This window comes from Bos taurus, chromosome 8 (assembly GCF_002263795.3).
Source record: "Bos taurus isolate L1 Dominette 01449 registration number 42190680 breed Hereford chromosome 8, ARS-UCD2.0, whole genome shotgun sequence".
Taxonomy (NCBI): Eukaryota; Metazoa; Chordata; class Mammalia; order Artiodactyla; family Bovidae; genus Bos; species Bos taurus.
In genome coordinates this window covers 38,218,640-38,243,402 of record NC_037335.1, presented here as the reverse complement: position 1 = coordinate 38,243,402, position 24,763 = coordinate 38,218,640, and the positions used below count along the sequence as shown (strand labels likewise).

The window sequence follows — 24,763 nt, the reverse complement described above, 5'->3', positions numbered from 1 at the left end:
CCTCTTGATAAATTTGTATGTAGGTCAGGAAGCAACAGTTAGAACTGGACATGGAACAACAGACTGGTTCCAAATAGGAAAAGGAGTTCGTCAAGGCTGTATATTGTCACCCTGTTTATTTAACTTATATGCAGAGTACATCATGAGAAACGCTGGACTGGAAGAAACACAAGTTGGAATCAAGATTGCCGGGAGAAATATCAATAACCTCAGATATGCAGGTGACACCACCCTTATGGCAGAAAGTGAAGAGGAACTCAAAAGCCTCTCGATGAAAGTGAAAGTGGAGAGTGAAAAAGTTGGCTTAAATCTCAACATTCAGAAAACGAAGATCATGGCATCCGGTCCCATCACTTCATGGGAAATAGATGGGGAAACAGTGGAAACAGTGTCAGACTTTATTTTTTTGGGCTCCAAAATCACTGCAGATGGTGACTGCAGCCATGAAATTAAAAGACGCTTACTCCTTGGAAGGAAAGTTATGACCAATCTAGACAGCATATTCAAAAGCAGAGACATTACTTTGCCAACAAAGGTTCGTCTAGTCAAGGCTATGGTTTTTCCTATGGTCATGTATGGATGTGAGAGTTGGACTGTGAAGAAGGCTGAGCGCTGAAGAATTGATGCTTTTGAACTGTGGTGTTGGAGAAGACTCTTGAGAGTCCCTTGGACTGCAAGGAGATCCAACCAGTCCATTCTGAAGGAGATCAGCCCTGGGATTTCTTTGGAAGGAATGATGCTGAAGCTGAAACTCCAGTCCTTTGGCCACCTCATGCAAAGAGTTGACTCATTGGAAAAGACTCTGATGCTGGGAGGGATTGGGGGCAAAAGGAGAAGGGGATGACAGAGAATGAGATGGCTGGATGGCATCAGTGACTCGATGGATGTGAGTCTGAGTGAATTCCGGGAGTTGGTGATGGACAGGGAGGCCTGGCGTGCTGCGATTCATGGGGTCGCAAAGAATCGGACACGACTGAGTGACTGATCTGATCTGATCTGTGTGTCAGGAACATGTTCACAATCTTTTTTTTTTTTTTGATGATTATGTTACACATGTTCTTTGTGTCATCCTATATCCACCCATTTCTTTGTTGTCTTACTAGCCTAGCACAATTCTTAAAACAGGAAATTATCAAATATTTCTGGTGCAAATATATGTTTAACTTTCCTGCTCGAATGGGGATTGGTTCCCAATTACTTGTTGGAAAAAGCCTTAAACCTCCCAAACACAGTCTTTCATACCTAAGACGGTGCTCTCCTTTGGCTAACAGACTTTGGGATTTAATGTTTCCCTTCCCTTGCTCAGCCTTTTTCTCCTTGCTCTAAGTCTAAGCTTAGGCTGAAAGCTTTAAAATTATTTTCTTGCAAAGATGATAATTATATGATCTTACTACTTTTACTTGGAAACTTCTTTTATTGTCCACACTTTTTTTTAACACTACTAAACAGGCATAAATAGTCTTAAAAATCATTTATTAATGAACTCAGATGGGTGAGTCTCAAGCCTGGAGACACTAAATAAACCTTCATTTCAGGAGAAAAATGCTAGCACAGGGCCTGCCATCCTACATTGAAGGGTTTAGTTGCCTCAGGCAACCAGTGATCAAGAAAATGTCTGTGATCTACAATTTCTATGTTCCAACTGATTTTAACTCAATTGGTTTCTGTTCCTAGATGTATCTGAATATTAAAAAACAAAAAATATCTGCATATCCAAGAAGGCATTCTGTCCTGTTTAAAAAGGATGCTTGATACATTCAACATGGCATTAACATTTATTCCAAAATAATCAGTATTCTTTATGATTGTGACCAAAAGAAAATGGAGGTGGGGGGGAATTGCAGTAGGACAAACATTCATGAGATTCTTTCATTCAACTCCAGTGCCAACATTATACAAAACAGAAACAGTCACAAGGAAAATGTAAATGTTTTGATATTAGTTAACTGATACTATCAGCAGTTGAAAATTTCAAAAGTAGATCCCACGAAGTATAATCTAGGCCTAATGTAAATTTTCTTGTAAGAGCCCAAATGTTTGTATTCTCTGGAGGCTACGTTACTCATTTATTTTCACCTCACGTCAGCGGAATTTGTTGGTTCCATCTCTATGACAACCATTCAGAAGGGTGATAATGTGAAGTCTACCCACCCTCATGTGCACAGCCCGCCCTGTCCTGGCTGGCGAGGGCCGGTATCACCCTCTGGTTCAGATCAGCTTTCGGAGAATACAAAGGAACAATACTTAAAATCACCCCAAAACCAGGACTGAAAAGCAAACAGCACTGTCCACCTCTCAAAACTCTGGTGGCTCTAAAGTAAATGAACACATCCTCTCACAGCCAGGAAGCAATATGGTCAATGTTCTGTTCGGCCACCAAGAGCCGAGACTGCTGGCCAGTATTCAGACGGCTAGAATGTGCAGTCCATTCATGTACTCTTGAGGCTTGTTTTGTAAGGAGGAGGAGACAGGCCATTTGCTTTTGAAATCAAACTTACCATGCAAACTTTTACCAATACCCTAGTGGAAACGAAGCCCTCAGCAATACAAATACTTCCGTGTGTGCATGCGTGTGCGCACACACACACACATACACATATATATACACACGTGCACATACACACTTAGCAAGAACACTAGTTCTTTGACAATTTATTCTTGCTCTCCTATTAATAAAGAAATGAACCATACTGAAACTAACAGCAATGCAGGAGTGATTAGGCCAGATCTGGCTCCTCTAATGATGGGACGTGAATCACTGTATCTAGGACAAATGTCCTCACCAACCAGCACTACCTGTGTGCTTATGCAAAAGCAGACAAAAGACAAAAAGATATTGTGCTTCCCACCCAGTCTAGCCTGTGCCCTGAACAACACACAATGGCAAGTTCTGGGACTTTGGTGGGGAGTGGGAGGAAGCTGGGGAACAGAAGAGTCATGCAAATCAAATCACGGCACTTGTGTTTCTCATCAAGAAATACATTACCATCCTGAGTTCTCCAGTAAGTTCCGCAAAATTGTCTGTGGTACTGAGCAGTTGTAATAGCCCATGCCAATATATGATCTCCAGATCTGATTCTTGTTGGAAATGGCATGCAGAGTTGCAAGGATTTCATTTTCACCTGATTGCGGAAAAGAAAGAAATGTTACAGAGAGAAAATATCTCAAAGAGAGCTCTAGGTATAGTGTAAAGCCCTAATTTTTTCAATATTGACACAAGAACAGCTATATGGAAAATATAAGAATCATCTTCTTAGCAACACTAAGAACTAGATGCAGAAATCTGAAAAAAAAAAAATTGCCATACAGCTCTCAGTTACTCTTCACAATTTTTTGTGGCTTTTCTTTTTTTTTGGTGTTGTTTGACAGAATTTCTCAATTTTTAACACTTGCCTTATTCCAGGTTTTTTCTGCTCCCTTCACATGTTTTATTTACACTAAATAAAATTTCTGCTCTTAGTAAATAGTATTTACCCTTTTAAGTTGCCTTATGCCAATAGTTGGTAGGTCTTAAATAACACATATGAAGGATCTTTTTTAAGTAGCTGATCACTTATAGCTATAACTTATAAAAGACCCTTCACTCAACCAAGAAAATATCAATTATAATAAAAGAACCACATGCAGTTTTAACCAGCATTTTCATTAAGGCACTAAGGTAATTAAGGAGTAATTATAAAAGTTCCCAGATGCAGGCCAGACCCTGTTTTGGGTCATTCATATAATAATAAAATAATAATTGGCATCTGACATTTTAAGCACTTACTCTTTGCCAGGAATTGTACCAAATGTCTTCCACGTAGCTCTGGCAACTGAGGCTTGAAGAGGATCACTCACCTAAGGCTATGCAGCTTTAAATTAACTACCGAGTTGAACTCCAACTTCAACACTTTCCCCAATGGGCCAGACTGAGATCTCCTACATTTATAGCACTTATAGTTAGATCATATGCATATAGCTGCTAAAGTTTAAGTGAGATTTAGCTACTTAGGCAAATGTCTACCTGCTTTAAGATCTTAGGGACTCAGTCACTGAATCTTGGGATTTATTGATTTTATTGTTACAAATCTAGGCACAGCCATCTAAGATAGCAAACTGGCTAGGAAAATGCTTCCCAGTGTTTTAATTCTACTGAACTCTAAGTGACTATTATTCTCATTAATCCTCCTTTATCCTCAATGAAAACATTCTCACCCTTGGCCATGCCCTCCCATCCCATTTGTTTTCACAGTAAATAAATGCAAGAGAGATGTGTCAGTTTGTCAGACTAGGCTAACAAGAGAGAAGTATCAGTTTGTAAGTATCAATTTCATGAGTAAATATAACCCAATTGCCTTATAATGGACAATCTTGCCTTCTTCCACTGAAAGTTTAGGACATAAAAGTGAATGTACAATAAAACAGTATCTGAGGAGATACCCAAGTACAGTATCCTTAGGAATAATCATGTAAGAAATGAAATCACTTTCCAAAGTCTTCTTAGGGTACGGTGATTGAGAAGCCCAGTAGGAAGGGAGATTAATTAGCAGTGCCTAGCAGACACCCAACTCAGCAAAGCCAGCTTCAATTAAGATCCTGTGCAAGGAGGACAGGTCCCTGTTCCATATTATGCCAGGAGGACAAAAGGTCCAGCTCTCAAATGAGAGCAATCTTTGAAGGACTTTGTCAAATCAAGAGTTTAACCTTTGAGTGACAAAGATTATTGAATAATATAATTTTCCCCCACATAATAGAAGATGAATCTACTGGTAGTGTGGATGGGTCAGAGGGGAGACTCTGAAAATAGGGAGAGATAGTAAGAAGCCAGCACAATAGTCCAGGAGGGAGATGGGCCAGGGAGTGTTGTAAGTAAAACTGTATCCTCTCCCTAGAACCTAGACAAGTACATAAAACATTAGGGGCTGCTAAGAGAGATGCTGATGTTTATCTGGAGACCCTAAACTCTCAACTAGAATGGTGGAGGAATCTGACTTTTCCTTTTGCAAAAAAAAACACATTCTCTCCTACCTCCCAGCAGAGCTGAAGATGTTAGTGCAAGCTCATGTGTCCAGTAAAAGAACCTCAGTGACAGCACAATGCCTTTCTTGTCCATTGGTTCTGCAGCCTCCTGCCTCTTACAGCCTCCTACTTCCATTGTCCCGTCCTGCACATATGCCTTCACCACTCCCTATACTAACCAGGGACCCACTGCCACATCCTACATCAGTTCAGGGCCTCCAGATACATATCAGCACCACTCACAGTTGCCAACATCTTACACACCTGGATAAAACACCTGAAAAAATTTAGAGGCCAATTAGCATAAAAGAAGAGCAAAATAATTAATTATAGATAAGAGTTAGAAGCATAAATATGTTCAAACTTGAGACATACCAGTTTTTAATCCTGTAACAGACATACTCTAATCACTACAGGATCAAACTTTCCAAGCTCCTGTGGGCTCTGCCCCCACCTAGCTTGGGGCTAATGTGAAGATAGCAGGCCCTCCAGGATCCACAGCTTCCGAATTTGTGGAGTTCAACCAAGATTCAAAAACATTCAGAAAAAAGACTTTTCAGAAAGTTCCAAAAAGCAAAATTTGATTTTGTCATGTGTTGGCAGCTATTTACATATCATTTACATCATATTTACAACTATTTAGATAGCATTCACATTGTACTTAAAGCTATTTATATACCATTTACATTGTATTAGGTATTATAAGTAATCTAGGGATGATTAAGTATATGGGGCGGTTGTATGTAGTTCAGTTCAGTTCAGTCTCTCAGTCATGTCCAACTCTGCTGACTGCATGGACCACAGCACACCAGTCTTTCCTGTCCAAAACAAACACCCAGAGCTTGCTCAAACCCATGTCCATTGAGTTGGTGATGATATCCAACCATTTCATCCTCTGTCATCCCCTTCACCTTGTGCCTTCAATCTTTTCCAGCATTAGGGGCTTTTCCAGTGAATCAGTTCTTTGCATTAGGTGGCCCAAATATTGGAGCTTCAGCTTTAGCGTCAGTCCTCCCAATGAATATCCAGGACTGATTTCCTTCAGGATTGACTGGTTTGATCTCCTTGCAGTCTAAGGGACTCTCAAGAGTCTTCTCCAACACCACAGTTCAAAAGGATCAATTCTTGGGCGCTCAGCTTTCTTTATAGTCCAACTCTCACATCCATACATGACTACTGGAAAAACCATAGCTTTGACTAGATGGACCTTTGTCAGCAAAGTAATGTCTCTGTTTCTTAATATGCTGTCTAGGTTTGTCATAGCTTTTCTACCAAGGAGAAAGTGTCTTTTGATTTCATGGCTGCAGTCACCATCTGCAGTGATTTTGGAGCCCAAGAAAATAAAGTCTCTCGCTGTTGCCACTGTTTCCCCATCTATTTGCCATGAAGTGATGGGACCGAGTGCCATGATCTTAGTTTTTTGAATGTTGAGTTTTAAGCCCAGCTTTTTCACTCTCTTCTTTCACTTTCATCAAGAGGCTCTTTAGTTCTTCTTCACTTTCTGCCATAAGGGTGGTATCATCTGTGTATCAGAGGTTATTGATATTTCTCCCAGAAATCTTGATTCCAGCTTGAGCTTCATCTAGCTCAGCATTTCACTTAATGTACTCTGCATTTAAGTTAAACAAGCAGGGAGACACTACACAGCCTTGATATACTCATCCCAATTTTGAACCAGTCCATTGTTCCATGTCCGGTTCTAACTGTTGCTTCTTGACCTGCATATAGATTTCTCAGGAGGCAGGTCAGGTGGTCCTGGATTTCCATCTCTAAGAATCTTCCAGTTTGTTGTGATCTACACAAAGGCTTTGGCATAGTCAATAAAGCAGAAATAGATGTTTTTTTGAACTCTCTTGCTTTTTAAATGATCCAACGGATGTTGGCAATTTGATCTTTGGTTCCTCTGCCTTTTCTAAATCCAGCTGGAACATCTGGAAGTTTGCGGTTCACATACTATTGAAGCCTGGCTTGGAGAATTTTGAGCATTACTTTGCTAGCATGTGAAATGAGTGCAATTGTGTGGTCATTTGAACATTCTTTGGCATTGCGTTTCTTTGGGATTAGAATGAAAACTGACTTTTTCCAGTCGTGTGGCCACTGTGGAGTTTTCCAAATTTGCTGGCATATTGAGAGCAGCACTTTAACAGCATGATATTTTAGAATTTGAAACAACTCAGCTGGAATTCCATCACCTCTAACTATCTTTGTTTGTAGTAATGCTTCCTAAGGCCCACTTGACTTCACATTCCAGGATGTCTGGCTCTACGTGAGTGATCACAGCATTTTGGTTATCTGGGTCATGAAGATCTTTTTTGTGTAGTTCTTCTTTGCATTCTTGCCACCTGTTCTTAATATCTTCTGCTTCTGTTAGGTCCATACCATTTCTGTCCTTTATTGTGACCGTCTGTGCATGAAATGTTCCCTTGGTATCTCTGATTTTCTTGAATAAATCTCTAGTCTTTCCCATTCTATTATTTGCCTCTATTTCTTTGCATTGATCCCTGAGAAAATTTTCTTCTCTCTCTTTGCTATTTACATTGTATTAGGTATTATAAGTAATCTAGGGATGCTTTACAGTATATGGGGAGGTTGTGTGTAGGCTATATGCAAATACTGCACCATTTTATATAAGGGACTTGAGCATCTAACAGTTTTGGTATCCGTTAGGGGTGGGAGGTGTGGTGGGCGGGGGCAGAAACCAATCCCTCCTGTATACTGAGGACAACTGTATTCTTGATTGGTCCTCATCATAGCCTGGTCTTGATGATCAATTTTACATTCTACTGGGAACACAGTGAGTTGATAGAATGATTAGTCTTTGTACATCGAGCTAATGGACACTGGTGAACCACCAAGAGTAGGGCAAGTACTTGGTCATGCTTCTGAAAGTTATATGGTCTGAGAAAACTATACCATTCACTCATCCGTTGCTCATCATGACCAGATAGAAGCCAAGACAGTCTGTGACTTGAGGAAGAGTTAAGCTGCCTCTTACTATGATAAAATCAAGACCTCACCTAGAGATTAACATACTAAATCAGAAAGAGAAAGACAAATACTATAGGATACCACTTATATGTGTGGTTTAAAAAATGATACAAATGAACTTATTTACAGAAGAGAAATAGACTCACAGACACAGAAAACAAACTTTCAGTTACCAAAAGGAAAAGGGAAAGGAGGGATAAATTGGGAATTGGGGATTAATAGATATACACTCCTATATATAAAATAGATGAACAATAGGGACCTACTGTATAGCACAGGGAACTATATTCAGTGTCTTCTAATAATCTATAATGGAAAAGAATTCAGTAATATGTATTGATATATAATTGAATCACTTTACTGTATACATTGTAAATCAAATGTATTTCAATAAAAATCAATTTTATCTAAAAAATTTAGACCTCAGACTTTACCATTCACATTTAATAAAAAACACTTCCCAACACACAACTTAGTGAGTGTCTGAATTATTTCTAATGTTTGTTAGCTGGTCACCATTTCTCATACCTACTAATGAAATCTTACTTTGGTCCAATCAGCACAAGAGCCAACTCAGTGAGTGCATTTAGGATCCCAAGGTTTGAGTTAATATGTTAAGTGATGCCAAGATTCAACAGGCATGGAGAAAAGGGGAGAAAAAGGGAAAGTCCACTATCAGAGGTCTACTGCTGAACCTATCTGAAATGGAACACAGCAGAAACAGTCTCTAAGAGCAAGTTCGGGGTCATGATTGGTCTAAATAAAAGCCCCAATCCTAACCATGCAACATACCCCATTGTACTTCACAACAGATTACATACATTCCTTTCTTCCTTGGAAATGAATTCCTTTCTAGAGAAAATAGCGTGGGATGCTTCATTCCAAAGTGGCAGCTTTCTCCCCCCATGTAGTAAGACAAGCAGTTTTAAAAGGCAGTTGTGTCATACAAATGCTGGACAGCACAGCCCAAGGAAAGCTGTGTGGACAAAGAGGAGAAGAAGCAAGATCAACTTCCCCCCAGAGTGAACCCCACAACAGCGCACATTCCTCACTCTTGTCCTTCCAACTTGACAAAAACAGCTTCCTCCTGTAAACAGGCCCAATTCCAGTAACCATATTCCTGAATGTGAAGGACAATGAAACAAACCAGGGAGGAAATGAGACAGAATGAGAAAGGGAATGTCCATTAAAAAACACATCAATGGATAAACAACAAGGTCTTACTGTTTAACATAGGGAACTATATTCAATAGCCTATAATAAACCATAATGGAAAATAATATGAAAAACAATATAATTCATACATATACACATATAAATGTATCTGAATTATTTTGCTGTACACCAGAAACTAACACAACTTTGTAAGCCAACTATACTCCAATAAAAAAATACAAAACTATGTAGAGACACCCTGATGCCTGCCTAGGGCCTCATAGAGCAGCCAGTCCTGTGCCGTCCCAGCCATGAAAGGCCTCAATCCTTCAGCGATCTGAACAGTAAGTTCTTTTCTTGCGGAATAAATGCCTGCTTCTGACCTTGTTTACTCCTCTACCTCAGCACATTGCATAATGCCCTGGTCCTACTGTACCAGGAACAGAGTTCAGTGACCTGGGTACTACTCCCCAAGAATCTGTAGGTGGGTCTCTCACTGTTCCTGCTTCTCAGAATTCAGAACGAATGCTTCCTCCTTCCATAATGCCACAAAAGAGCCTTTCCTTTGTCACTTGCACCTAAAATATCAAGGAGAACTTTGTACCAACCACTACTCCAAATATACTTTCTGATAGAAAATAAGCTGATTTAGCTGTTAAATTGCTAGGTCTAGGTTTTAATTTCCCACATATGTGAACTTTGACAAAAACTGGGAAAATGTTGAGCAGGTAGGCTATATGGGTCAAGATACCTGTTACACTCCAACACACACACACAAATGCAAATACATACAAATTATTCCCCATTCTTAACCCATTCCCCAAACACTCAATATGATGATTGTTTTTGCCACAATCATATGGGAAAATGCTTTCTTTTGCTTTTTAGACAATCTAAAACTAATATGCCTAAGTTATTACAGAGTATATATAATTTTACCATTTATATTAAAAAATTAATGTATATGCATATTATATGTTAACAGAATAGCTCTGATAAATGAGAAAGTTTCTTGCTTTTTCCTGTGTATGTTTTCACACTTTTAAGTTCAAGACAATATGCCTGTGTTATTATTCAAAATTTGTAAATTAAAATGTTATGCACAGAACAAAATCCTCCTTGTGAAATAAATTGGTGAAGATACCTACAGTCCCCGCAGTGGCTGGCTGTCCTCAGAGCATTTTCCACGTAGCCCAGCAGCACCCAGAGTGGAGCAGCCACTCAACCAGCAAGAGCCATCCTCCCACGCCCTGCCCTTCATGTGCTTGGCAAGATGCTCAGAAAAGGACTCCAAGGAAATCAGCAGGACTGAAAACCAACAAACTCATATTTGAATTTGCCCAGAAAGGCCTTTTTCTGCCAGAGGCTACAGGGAAAAGCTGGGGCTAGAATGTGAGGACAGAGACTGACTTAGCATTTTTCTTGCCAACTTGTAGATCCCTGGATTCAAAGCTGCTCAGGAACCATGGGGTGGGGTCAGGGGCTCTCAATTCAACATAAACAAACCATGGATGATAGCATATATCAGGATTTTCTGATTTCCTAAGTGGAAGCCAGAATTTGCCCTCTAACTCCATCCCCATGTGCAGCCTTTCTCTAAGGTCACCTTTCTCCCTCCTCCATAAATAAGTGGGGTTAAGCCAGGCTTAACCCCACTTACTCAGCCTATAAACGCTACTCCCTCTTATCTGTCAAGTTTCTTTCCCTGGTGAAGAAATTGCCCAACCACAGTCTGTTGAATCTTAGAATCTGTTCAGTCCAGGAAGGTAAACCAACCCATAAGCTCTGTATAATGCAGAATTTTGCATTGTTCAGTCGCTAAGTCGTGTCCAACTCTTTTGCGACTCCATGGACTGTAGCCTGCCAGGCTCCTCTGTCAATGGGATTTCCCAGGCAAGAATACTGGAGTGGGTTGCAGAAGGACATGGAAACTCTGCAAGATTGACAGGGGGGAGCCCATCCCACATATCAGGACGTGGTCTGGGCAGCACCACACAGGCCTGATGCCCCACCCCCAATCCTGCCAGGCTCTTTCCCATCTCCTTGCTCAGCCAATTAACACCCAACCTCACCTAGCCCCTCATGACCTTCAGAAATTAGAACCCTCAGTCAGGTACTTCCAGCTTAGAGGAGCCAAGGCATGTCTAATCCACGTTTCTGATGGCTCTTTGTCCCTACAGTTCTACCTTCTCACCCAGGAGATACACAAAGAGTATAGGCATATGGAGAAATTTGTAATCCACCCCAGAATCTCACCAACTAAATTATAACCTCTTTGTGGGCAGGGGCATAATGGTTTGCTAGGCATATAGTAGGTGCTCAGAAAATGCAAGTGAATGAAAATTCACCTAAATCCCCACATATAATTAGCTCAATATTCACAATAAGTCATGCATTACAGAATCCACGAAGACAAATCAATGTGCAAATTGTTCTCACATCCCTAAAGGCACAAGCTTCAGAAAAACATTTCTAAATAGAAACTTGCAGCTATGAAGCAAGTTCTGTGAAATAATGCAGTGAGTACAATAATTTCATATTTTCCAAAATTTTCTTTCCTTATTGTTTAATCAGTTAGTATATTGGTGATATGGACATTGAGAATCCTTACAAAGTAAATCCCCAGTGTGCATTTTTATTAAAATACTGCACGTTTAACAAGTAAAACAAACCTCAGTAGTCAAAACCAGATCTAAGATTTCTAAAAGCAAAGCACAGTGTCATTTGGTGGGGGAAAAGAGGATATAAGGAATAGAAGCCAGAGCACCTACCCTACGACAAGCAGCTCACAACCTCACTGTTGACCAGCCCCCTTAGGGCTCTGAGTTGACTCAGGTTAGCAGTCAGGCCCCCACTCTCATTCCCATAAGGTGGTAACTGACCTCCCACCCCAGTGTGCCTCACAGCTCCCAGCCTGTGCGGGCCTTGAAGTCCTTGGCCACTTGACTTCACCAATCCTCCACCTCAGCTAAACTCAGACATCCCATTTCTGTTTCTGCTCCCCTGTCACTAAATGATGTTGGGTGAGAGGACCCTCGCAAACTTTATAGATTCAAGGCATCAAATCTCGGCAGGAAACTTCCTTGGGGTGCAATGGATAAGAAGCCACCTGCTAATGCAGGGGACAGGGGTTTCATCCCTGGTATCGGATGACCCTACATGCTGCAGAGGAACCAAGCCAGTGTGGCACAACTACTGAAGCCTGCATGCTCTAGGACCCTCGAGCCACAACTAAGGAGCCCACGGGCTGCAACTACTGAAGCCCACGTGCCCTAGAGACAGCAAGCCGCAAATACTGAGCCTGCATGCTGCAGCTACTGAAGCCCATGTGCCTAGAGCCTGTGCTCCACAATGAGAAGCCCTCACAATGAGAAGCCCACGCACCACAACTAGAGTAGACCCCTCCCTCTGCAATTAGAGAAAGCCCATGACAGCAACTAAGACCCAACACAGTAAAAAAAAAAAAAGAAACAACTTATAAAAAATCTCAGCAGGTTTTCCATGCAAGGTGATCTAGGTTCCTCACTACTCAGATGGTCACTTTCTCACTTTTCTATCACTCAGTCTCACCCTTTCTGTCTCTCACTCAGATCATTAGACAGGCAGTCCCTAAACTCCTCCCACCGCAGAGTGTCCTAATGTCATCAGGTAGACTTTCTTCTCTCTGATCCCTAAGAAAAGTTCAGAATTTGACACTAAGTCCACAAGGCCTGACTTAAGATTTATCCTTTGGCCTCTTGGATTACTTCATCTCAGGCTACTCTGCAATCCATCCTTTTCCATGCTTTATTTCCCCATGTCATGGCTTCTACTTTCTTCCCAATACTCCATCACTAGGAAATCTTGCTCACTCTCATGAATTCATTCAGAAGAGTCACTAAATCTGTAACTCCATTTCTAGTCTCTCTCTTGAGCTCTAGACTTGTATTTTCAACTACTGCTTCAGCTTCTTCAAATGCATATTCCACCAACACCTCAAATTCAATTCTGCTCAAACAAGACTCACAGTCTCGTCTTCCTCCAGGACCCTCCTCTTCTCCCTGTTCATGCTGTTAATATCACCATCACCCCAAGACACTCAGCCTAGAAACTGACCTGCAGTCCAACCTGCTGCCCCTCTGGGCCAACCACCATGTTTGTACCAAAGCATACTTCCCAGGCTACTCCCAGCCACTTACTAAGCCCAGTAGAACGAATGCAGGCCCACTTCTGTAAAGATATGGGACTCCTCTGGTGGATGACTTTGGCTCAAGGACTCCACGCAGACTGACCAAAATTTTTTAGATCTGTGTTGCAGTCTCCGATTCTTCTTACCCAATTCTCCTTTCATCCCTCTTCTCCACCTGAGTCAGACCTGCATCACCATCTAAAAGCTCCCCAGTCTTCCCCTGCTCCCACTTTTGCATATCTAATATCCTTGTAGCGACTGCTTCCTGGTAGACCTGAACTAACGCACATTTTAAATTTCACCTCTAACCTCTCCAATAAGCTCCCAGTTGGTCTCCTTGCCTGTATCTCAGAGGCACTCGGCCAAACACAATTTGAATGTATACTTCCTTCTGTCATAACTGTCAATGTCTCCCCATTATGTACAGGAAAACAAATCCTTTATCACAGCTTTGGGCCCACCATACCTTGCTTTCTATACGTCTCGGCAGCTAAATATTCTATACGTAGTTAACTCACCATACGTGTCCACACTTTCACCCTTCTGTTCATGCCATAACCTCAACCCAAGCATTCACCCTATTTGTAGAACTGAGGAGCTATTCAGTATCTGAACCTACAGTCAGGGATCATATCTTTATCACCCTTTACCTCCTGACTCTTGCATTCTCAGTGCCTAAGCAGTATCTTATTTTCTATTGAAGTTTCTCAATAAATGAGGAATGAAAGTAGATGGAGAGGGTCATAGATGTAGATTTGGGGACAGTAGCTTATAACCCAATGGTAACAAAGGGGACTAGGCTGGGAGATTTAGGGTATGAGCAAATGGCCCTATGTACTTTAACAGTCAAGAGTAATGCCATATTTAAAACATGGTATAATTGACTTCATTTTTATAGCACTGAATATTTTTTTAAAGTTAGGCAAGATTCATTATCATTTATAATACTAAGTATATGCTAACTTAGATGAATGTGGTAGTTTAAAAAATATGTTTGCAGAAGATTTTTAGGGCACTGAAAAACCCTTTATGCTAACTATAACGGTGGCTACATGTCAGTATACATTTGCTCAATTTCACAGAATGTACAACACCAAGAGGGAACCCTAATATGAACTATAGACTCTGGGTGATGATGATGTGTCTCTGTAGGTTCACTGGTTATAACAAATGTACCATTCTGGTGGAAGATGTTGACAATGGAGTCTCCGCATATGTGGAGGCAAGGGCTATACAGGACCTCTCTGTACTTTCTGCTCAATGTTGCTGTGAACCTAAAACTGCTCTGAAAAGGAATGTCTATTTTTAAAAATCATGTCTATAATCTTGTTTACACTTCTCCCTTCAAAAGGTGGAAACTAATTCCCCTTCCCTTGAATTTGGACCAATCCTAATGATTCACTCTAATGAACAGAATATGATATAAATGATACTATAGGACTTTCAAGACGAGATTATAAAAAGGATAGTTTCTGCCTGGCTTTCCTTCTCTCTTGAATCACTGGCTCTGCATGAATCCAGTTGCCATGCTGTGAAGACACTCACTCAAGCAGAATGTGGACTGAACTGTGTGAGGAGGCACCAGGGCCTCCCACTGACAGCCAGCACCAACTTGCCAGCCATGTGAATGAGCCATCTTGGAACTGGCTCCTATAGCTCTGGTTGAGCATCCACCAGTGTGGGACCACAACCTCATGAGTAACTCAGAGCCAAAACCCCCTGGTTTAGTTGCTTCTGGATTCCCAACCTCAGAATCTCTGAGGATAATAAATGTTTGTTGTTGTTTTAAGCCAGTGTTTTGTAGTAATTTCTTATAAAGCAAGAGATAAGAAATAGAGCAACTTTTCCAAAGAAGAGACAATACTTTAAAATATTGTTAAAGAATTTCATTTATATAAAATCTTTGATGATGCTGGATAAATTCCATGATCCTTTACCAAGATCAAGTGGGAAAAGCTGTTTTATATTTTAAGTTATTTGTCTCAATCACATGACCTATTTGGTGCCTCATCACCTTATGTCAGCATGTTTGTATCTTTGTATGTCAAAAAATAAGAAAGTCCTGTGAAAGGATTCCAATCCAAAATGGAATCTAAGGATACGAAAATGGAGAATCTCATACCTGCTCCCTCGGAAGAATGGAACTTGAGAACTGAGAGACTGATTTCCTGTAAATACTCGATTTCTAGAAGGCTGGGACTTATCTTCAGACCAATGAACATCCACCAAAAATCTCTCCATAATCAAGCCAACAAACTTACTGTCTGGGTTCCAGCTGGATGGCCCTCTCTTTGTGCTCCCTGCCCATAAACACAACCTGCCCTAGACCTTCAACTAACTTTGCAGCTTCTATAGCATGTGTCTCCCAAACTGTAATTCCTCTGCTACTTCCAAATAAACTCAAATTTCTGGTAATTTGAGCTTTCTGACCTCTTTATTTAGGTTCTTTATTCAATTTACCTCTTTATTTAGGTTGATAGTCCAAAACATGTTAATGCTTAAAATGATACTTTACAAAGAGTGAGATTTCTCACTTGGTGTTCTAATTTCAAAAGGAAGGGAAAAACACTGATTATAATTTATTGTAGAATTCATCTTTTAAATATTTTCACTTTTTCACTTCTATTGGACACACCACCACATACATATTTGTCTGACATTATCTGATATAATAAAAAGTATCACTAGTCTTTGTGTTTGGTATTTCCTGAGTGACAGGAGTATCTTGTGTTATTCATAACAAGCCCTTCTGAGCATACCTGAGTATCTGCTAATAGATGAGGTTCAGTTCAGTTCAGTCTCTCAGTTGTGTATGACTTTTTGCGACCACATGGACCGCAGCACGCCAGGCTTCCCAGTCCATCACCAACACCCAGAGCTTGTTAAAACTCATGTCCATCGAGTTGGTGATGCCATCCAACCATCTCATCGTCTGTCGTCCCCTTCTCCTCCCACCTTCAATCTTTCCCAGCATCAGAGTCTTTTCAAATGAGTCAGTTCTTCACATCAGGTGGCCAAAGTATTGGAGTTTCAGCTTCACTATCAGTCTTTCCAATGAACATCCAGGACTGATTTCCTTTAGGATGGACTGGTTGGATCTCCTTGCAGTCCAAGGGACTCTCAAGAGTCTTCTCTAACACCACAGTTCAAAAACATCAATTCTTCGGCGCTCAGCTTTCTTTAGAGTCCAATTCTCACATCCATACGTGACTACTGGAAAAACCAAAGCTTTGACTAGATGGACCTTGGTTGGCAAAGAAATATCTCTGCTTTTTAATACGCTATCTAGGTTGGTCACAGCTTTTCTTCCAAGGAACAAACATCTTTTAATTTCATGGCTGCAGTCACCATCTGCAGTGATTTTGGAGCCCCAAAAGTAAAGTCTCTCACTGTTTCCATTGTTTCCCCATCTATTTGCCATGAAGTGATGGCACTGGATGCCATGATCTTAGTTTTGTGAATGTTGAGCTTTAAGCCAACTTTTTACTCTCCTCTTTTACTTTCATGAAGAGGCTCTTTAGTTCTTCACTTTCTGCTATAAGGGTGGTGTCATAGATGAGGGTGGGGTCCCTAAGTAGCCTCAGGATGGGACTGGTCAGCAGAAAGGCCAAGTGATTAGAAAGGTGGAACTCTTCGGGCCACCCATTGACCTCTAGAAGTAGGAAGGGCAGAGGGCTGAAGAGTAAGCTCTATAAAAACAACAGATTTGATGAGCTTCTAGAATGGCTACTACATTCCTGTGTTGGGAAAGGGATGCACCCCAGACCCATGGGGACTAAAGCTCCTGTGCTTGGGACCCTTTCAGACCCCACCCTATGTTGTTGCAGTTTAGTCTCTAAGTTATGTCCAACCCCACGGACTGCAGCATGCTAGGCTTCCCTGTCCTTCACTCTGTCCTGGAGTTTGCTCAAATTCATGTTCATTGAACTGGTGATGCTATCTAACCATCTCAGCCACCCCCTGCTCCTCTTGTCTATCCTATGTATCTCTTCATTTAGGTGTTCACCTGTATCCCTTATAACATCCTTTTAATAAACTGGTAAACATAAGGAAACATTTCTGTGTATTGCGTGAGCCACTCTAGCAAATTAATTGAACCAGAGGAAGGGATCCAACTCATAGCTCATTAGTCAGTGCTGCAGTGGTAAAGAATCTGCCTGTCAATGCAGGAGACGCAAGAGACTCATTCAATCCCTGGGTTGGGAAGATCCCCTGGAGGAGGAAATGGTGACCTGCTCCAATATTCTTGCCTGGAAAATTCCATGAACAGAGGAGCCTGGTGAGCTACAGTTGATGGGGTTGCAAAGAGGTGGACATAACTGAGGGACTGAGCACAACGGGTCAGAAGCACAGGTGACAGTCCTGACTTGTGATTGACATCTGAAGTGGGGGCAGTCATGGGGGGTTAATATGTGAAGTCTGATGCTGTATGCAGGTAGATAGTGTCAGAAGTGATTTAAATTGTAGGATGTCCCCTGAGAATTGAAATACTGCTTTGTGGTGTTGAAAAACATCCCAGAATCCCCCAAATCATCAGTGTAATTATTCTGTTAAGATGCCATCAAAGATGAGACTATAATAATACTCAAATATTCTGTAATCATGCCTAGCACATTGAATTTTGCCATCTTATTTTTCTCACTGAAGGTACTGCCTTTTTGAGTTTTCTCCTTCTTATAATTACATATTTACACACACACACAAAATACATAGTCAATATAAAGATATTATCATTGTTTCTGTAGATATAGGAGATATCTATAAAAGATATATTTCAACTTTTTACACTGCTTTCAGAAATCCCAGTTTTTCTATTTAATTTCACATCATTTCTGTACATTTACAGCATTTTATTCATAGTTCTTATGACATCTTGGACATTTTAACTTTTGAACTCAAGTCACAGTAAGACGTAAGCCCACTGAAGATAGTGATTATGTTTATTCATACATTTATCCTTGCAATGCCTTGCCAATAGTAAATGGTCATAAACACTTACAAATTAGGCAGTAGGTTGACTGTACAAGCTTTCAGTCAGATCAGTAGGGGTCTGCCCCATAAGAATTAATGACAAAAATATAAGGACAACAGACTACTATGAGAGTCTAAACATACAAACAGACAATGGCCAGACCATATATAACTATAACATTTTCACCTACCACTTGCAGCAACCTGCTCAGGAAACCAACCCCCTAATCCACAATAAACCACCCTTGAGCCAGCTTGCTACAGACTAGACTTGCAGAAAGCTGTCTTTTGCTATCTCCAGCGACAATGGCAGAAAATAAACAATAACTTCTCTAGCAATCAGCCCAAAAGAGCCAGGACTTGACTAATAACTGACAACTACACTAATCTTGGTGCCCGCTTCCAATCTAGAACCAACCAGACAAAGCTGGACAAACAGACTTAAGCAATCACAGGGAAAATCCTGCTTTAGATGGAAGACTTGCTTTTGTTGGCCTACCTACATCTTGTTCAGGCCACCAGGGTGCCCCTGAAGGCCTTCCTACTCCTCTGTAAAACAAAAGGCTGACTTCTATAGCAAGTTCAGAATAAACAGCCTTTGCTTTTCTCATTTGGCTGGTCTTTGTTTATTTCCACAGTTGTATAAGAATTCATTGGAATTATCCTAAAGATGAAATAATAATTTGTATATGCTGGGATCTCAAGAAGCCAGAAATGGCCAAAGGAGAGATTTGTCACAGACTGCAGGCCGTACCTGACAACAGACTTAATCCAGCTGAAAGATAACTGATGTCCACAGCCAGGAGAACAGATGCCCTGCCAGTGTCCTTGGGGTCAGTTCAGAAGAGTGGGTCACCTGGGTGACAGAGTTGCCACCTGCAGCTGCATTGCACAACACTGCACCCTTTGCTCACTGCAAAATCACTCTAAACAATATTGCTTGGAACATTAGGTTGTCACAAGTCCATCAAAAGTCTCATTCTGACAACTCAGCTGCCCAGTTCGGGTCGAATAACTTGAACATCTAAGGGTTTAGTGTCTCCTCTCTCTTCCTAATAAGCATGCTCATAATAAGCAATGTGCAATTTTCTGTAAACTTGAAACCCTGCTGCTTCTGTGAAGTTATGGGCTACTTCAGTCTGGTTCACTTGATATGACTTCACTGAAAATACTACACAGAGAAACATATCATAGCTGAAAGTGAGTGGTGTGATTCATAAAGTATTTTAAGTTTTGTATTAATTGCAAAATAAATACATAGTTACTGTAGAAAATCTAGAAAAAACAGGAATAAAAAGAAATCTAAAATCATTCATAATGGCACCATCCGGAGAAACGAATGTTTCCATTGACATAAATCCTAGTTTTTTTCCTTTGTGTATGCCAGTGGAGGGTGGGGTTCACTTGAATGGGATGAACAAGTAGCTTTGTTTGTTTCTCTAAAGTATGGCTTACTGTGAAGATCAAGACTGAGATCAAGGCATTCTTTCAAGGCACTTCCTTACATGTCCAAGGGCGGAGGGGAGCCTCCTGCATGACAGCCGAACCATCCATGCTTCCCTGACTCTGTCAGCCCACTCTGTCCTGTACAATCTGTTCCCTCTGGCTACAGCAGTCTCCCCTGGCCTCATCCAACAGAGCATTACTACTCATCCTTCAACACCCAGCTCTGACCCTGCACCTCTGTTACCCCTTCCCTCGCCCTGGCAGTGGGCCTGAGTGTTCTCAGACCTGGACTCTCAGCCTACTGTGGCATTTCCACTAGGGTAGCTGGTGGAGTGTTTCCAGTGTGTTGGGCTTGTGCACACCTGTAAACTGGATACTGAGGAAGAGTCAGGACAAGGATTTTCTACTTTAGGGGACAATGAAGAGGACTGGAGTGTGAACAGGGCCTGCACTGTATGGGTTGAATTCTGCCTCCACTGCTTACCAGTGGTGACCTTGGGCATGATTCTTACTCTCTGTATGCCATGGTTTTTGTATTTATTTTGGGCCACGCCACACACATGTGGGATCCTAGTTCCCTGACCAGAGATCCCTGCATTGGAAGTGCAGAGTCTTAACCATTGGACCACTAGGGAAGGACTGGTATGTTCATTTTAAGTCAGAGTTGATAATGATAGTTACCTCATAGGGTTGTAATAAGGATTAAATTAATATATGAAAAACATTTTAAAAAGAGCTCAGTACATGCTAAGTACCACATAATGGTTTGAGATCATAAAGTTATGAATAAGAACCCAAGTATCTCCATACTGCTTACAGCTCTCACAATCCTCTTTTACTCAGCAATGAGGAATTTAAGACATGTACTAGCTCTTAGTTTTCTCTCTACTCAGTGAACATATATTTGGTCTAGGATTCCTCTGATTATGGTAGAACACAGGCACTCAGCTTTTGTGTGAAACCAGGTTTGGATCACGATGCTCCACGAGTAAATGAAAACGCTTCTACTAGAGGTTACCTGCACCAATTTGCCCTCCCCACGTGGAACACATTCAGTAACCATTGCAGAGTAAAACACTGATGCCTTTCTGGTGCATTCTGAACCCCCATCCTCCCTATCCCCACTCCCAGCTCACTTCCAAGAAGCAAGCTTTGTTGGAGAGCCAATCTACTTCAGGGCAAGGGAGACTCCTGCCAGTGCAATATTTTCTGAGTCACTTCAGTCTAACCAGATGGAAGCAGCCCCAAACTTCACAGAAGCTGGGTTTAAAGTTTACACATAAATTATAAATTACTTATCAGAAGTCTGCTTCCAAAGGAAGGGGGAGAAATGGAATCTCCCAAGGTTCAAATTATTCAGCTGGAAACAAACAGTGACACTACAAGAGGCTAGATAACTTGGACATGGTTCCTAGACTCTGATGCTCTCAAAGAACATTTTAGAGTATATAGTAAAAGGGCTGACCTAAACATTTTGTGACTTTGAAAGACTCAGGAAGAAATTTATTTGTTAAAATACTCACTGATGACTTGCTTTAAAAACATATAACTATACTACACATCCAATGAATCAGGATTCTGATTTCCTAAAGTTGAAATAGATAAGGCTTCCAGCCATCCCCAGGTATCAATCAGTTCAAGCGGACAAAAAGTTCATATTTTCTTTTATAAACAAGGTCCCTTCCATCAGGGGAAATGGTTCAGATTTGAAACCAATAAAGGGAGCAGCCCTCAGCACAGCCTGAATTATAGCATTAGTCAGCTGGGGGCTGGACCTGCTTTATAACTCAAGTTGTATACTTGAAAACAAAATAAAGCCTACTTTCCACATATCTTTTCTGTCCCCAGACCTAAAGCAAACCAATTGTCTTCTCTTCCCTTGACCTCAGAAGACATAGCATTATTATGATTCAAAACCAGGAGAATACTTTCCTGTTTATTAAAAAAAAAAAAATTTCAGCTCTGCCTCCCCACTTGAATTTTGTGCGTGTTGTGTGAATTCTTGCTCAGTCATAGATGTCAAATAATCTTGAGACCATTAAAATATTTTAAAATATAAAATAAAATTCTAAGAGAGTCTATGGGTAAATTAAGATTTCTTAAAAATCATTCAGACTTTAAATGGTGCCCTTCAGTGGGTATAAATAATAAAATTTGGATCTGAGATGGAACAATTGGAAGCTACTGTGATGTAAATAACCTTGGGGTAGGAGGCCAGATGTCTGGGTCTCCCATTTTTGTCACTCTCCTATTTCAAGACTGTAGGCAGTCTTTTCTCCCTTCTGAGTACCCCGATCTGCAGAGAAGTGGGGACATCTTCCAAGCCAAAGGATGGGAGAATCATACCTGGACAGGTGCCTGGCGAGTTGGGAATCCTCCGCACTTGCTGGTGCATTGCCTTCCCCACCCCGACCCCTGCCCCTGCCCCAGGAAGTTTGCTGGCTCCTTGAGGAGCGCTGAGACAGAGAACTATTCCAGGGAGCCGAATATATTGCACCCTCTCCCGCCCCGTGCGGTAGGTACCCAGCGCTGTTTTAGCTTAATAAACATTCTCCCTCCTGAGCAATCCTGACCCACAGATGGACTTTCAGAGACCACAGAAAACAAACAGGCCAGAGCAAATGGAGTCTCCCGGTTACTTACAGACAGGGTCATCCATTTTCAAGGGTCTCTTCAGGCGGATGCTGGCAGGGATGGTCTTCTCGATCAGTTCATCAACGCTCTAAAATTAAAATTCAAGCTCGTGAACACTGAAGGCAGAGGAAAGAGCTTCTGAGCTAAAAGTCACCTCTGTATTTTGCATATACAAAGGCTTGTGGGGACTTCACTTAAATGGTCTAATTTTTAAAAAGAGTTTCTTCTTAAAAAGGACAACTTTAACAAACCAAAAATCACTCGGAGCGGGGTAAAATAATTAGGGTAGTAATTCGGCCACTCTGGCTTGGATTTCAGTGGGCAATCGGAGATAATTGGATAAATCGGGAGGTCCTTCTCTTGCGAAGTTAGAGCTCATCAGCAGGGCCTAACTAGGTTGTAAAATACACGATTTCGAGGCGCGAAGAGCTGGTGGAGGAGAAAGTAATCTGGTGGGAGAAGTCTGGGGAACGCGGACTGAGCACGCGCGCTGTCTTCCACACCAGAGCCCCGGACCAGGGTGCAGGTCCCAAGCGAAGCGAAGCGGGGCTCCTGGTGGGGGCCAGGAGGCCGTGAGGGCAGAAGGCGGGGCGGGGGTGAGGCCTGGCAGAGCCGGGTTGGGGTCCTTACCGCCAGCCCCAGGGCCTGTAGCATCTCCTTCTGGTCTTTGTCCCCGGGGCCGATATGTCTCCGAGCGAAGTCGTCGTGTCTGGGGAGGAGGCGCTCGAGGAGGCGCGAGGCCCCGGCCCCGCCGCTATCCCCGCCGCCGCTACTTCTGTCACGGCCCCTCGGCGCCCACCGGGGGCCAGCTCCTCCAGCCAGGCGGCGGCCGCCCCCGACTCCGCAACCCAGACGCAGCCCCCAGGCCCTGGCGCACGTCTGCATGGTGGTCGTCACCGTCCCCTGCCTGGGCCCGCGAGGCTCAGCCGGGCTTTCTGCTCTTTTTCTGGTCGTAGTCCCCTGGGTGGCGGCTGCTCCCAGGTGTCTGGAGCCCCTTCCCGAAGGATGACCGAAGGGACAGATGGATGTTCAGAGGCAATGAATGGGTGCCGCGCCGATTCCGGACAGGCGCGCAAACTTGTTACTCCTCTCGAAGCACCTGCTTCGCACACTTTAAGCGTCGTTCTGGGGGTGGGCAGTGGGATAGGCCCAGTGAACGCACGGCCAATGGGAGTGAACGGAAGGGCGGGGCAGGGTCTGCCCTGCCCCGCCCCCTTTCCCTACCCCCTCCTCAGGCCCTCCGCGGGCCCCTGCTGCTCTTCTCGCAGAGCCTTCCATCCTCAATTACCCCTGCTCCATCTCTAGTGGGTGCAGGGACCGAGAGCTCCCTGCGCTCGGTGCCAGAGGCCACAGGCGAAGTGCCTGGGGGATTCAGCTGAAATGGAAGGTGATTCCGACAGGGAGGCCAAACTCATAGAGTTGGTTAGTCTGTTAATTTTAGGGTATCTCCCTGTCATACCTCGTGGAAACCAATATGCGCAGATGAGAGTTCTTATATAGTTGTAGGATCATGAACAAGTTATCCAACCTCTGAGCTTCGGTCTCCGCATCTAACAGAGCTGGATAGTATTTAAAAAGAGATCGTACATTGAAACTACAACCATAACACTAGCCTTGAACTCTTCTCTTTCCCCCTTTCCCGCCCTGCTCCCTCCCACCGCGGCGGGGCGGGGGGCGCTGTGTGTTTCTGTGTGATATAAAAAATGCAAAAAATACAAAGGTATACATTTTGCACTGTCACCTTAGTTGAAAAATTATTTATACCTGGATATTTTGGAAATCTAATCTCTCTAGCTATCTCTTGAGATTTTTACCAGAATGAGCTTTCAGAATTCCAACTCTAATAGGGGGAAGAGTGAAGGACAGAACATTAGGTGTACTAAGATTAGGGAAAAACAGAACCTGTCCTCTTTCTCCTCTAAGCTTCCTCTTTCAGTCTTATTCTGCACAACCTGGGTTCTGTAACTCACAGGCGCAGAGAGTAGGCAGAGAGGCAGGAAACTAGAAATCAGAAAACTGTAGGCAAAATGTGTGTGTGGCAGGCAGGGTAGGGGGTGAGTGATGAACTAGGAAGGCCTGGCTGAATATCTCTGAAGTTTTTCACTAGTTTGGAATTGAAATTACAGCCTTCATAAAAGTTGGGAGATATCCTTGGTGCTAGTTGCTATGGGATAAGACAGAAGCAGTGTGCATTTATTCCCCACTCCTGACTATTCTCTATGGATCATAGGGGCTGGAAGCGAGAGAACTATAATTCCCAGATTGGCTCCAGGCTTCTAGATGTTAGTCTTCTGTCAACAAGATACACTTGTGTGAGAATTGGAAAATAGAATAAAAGTAGAAACCATTTTCTTGTTTTTCTGACAGCAGCAGAGAGATGTATGGATGGCAGCAGACATGAAG

The 24,763-nt window shown here is 42.3% G+C and overlaps 1 protein-coding gene across 2 annotated transcripts in view; it reads right to left on the bottom strand.

Annotated features, from left to right (window-relative positions):
* The window catches only part of GLDC (glycine decarboxylase), an 88,358-nt gene extending 64,908 nt beyond the window's left edge, over nt 1-23,450 (bottom strand). The window contains exons 1-3 of one of the 2 annotated variants that reach the window (XM_024995534.2): nt 22,991-23,450; nt 22,370-22,448; nt 2,987-3,122 (exon numbers count right to left, since the gene is read on the bottom strand). In XM_024995534.2, coding sequence (XP_024851302.1) covers nt 2,987-3,122; nt 22,370-22,448; nt 22,991-23,245 — 470 coding nt within the window. In that variant the 5' untranslated portion in view covers nt 23,246-23,450. The remainder of the gene's footprint in view (nt 1-2,986; nt 3,123-22,369; nt 22,449-22,990) is intronic. The other variant, NM_001192951.1, reaches the window with a different exon arrangement.
* Between the last annotated feature and the right edge of the window lie 1,313 nt (nt 23,451-24,763).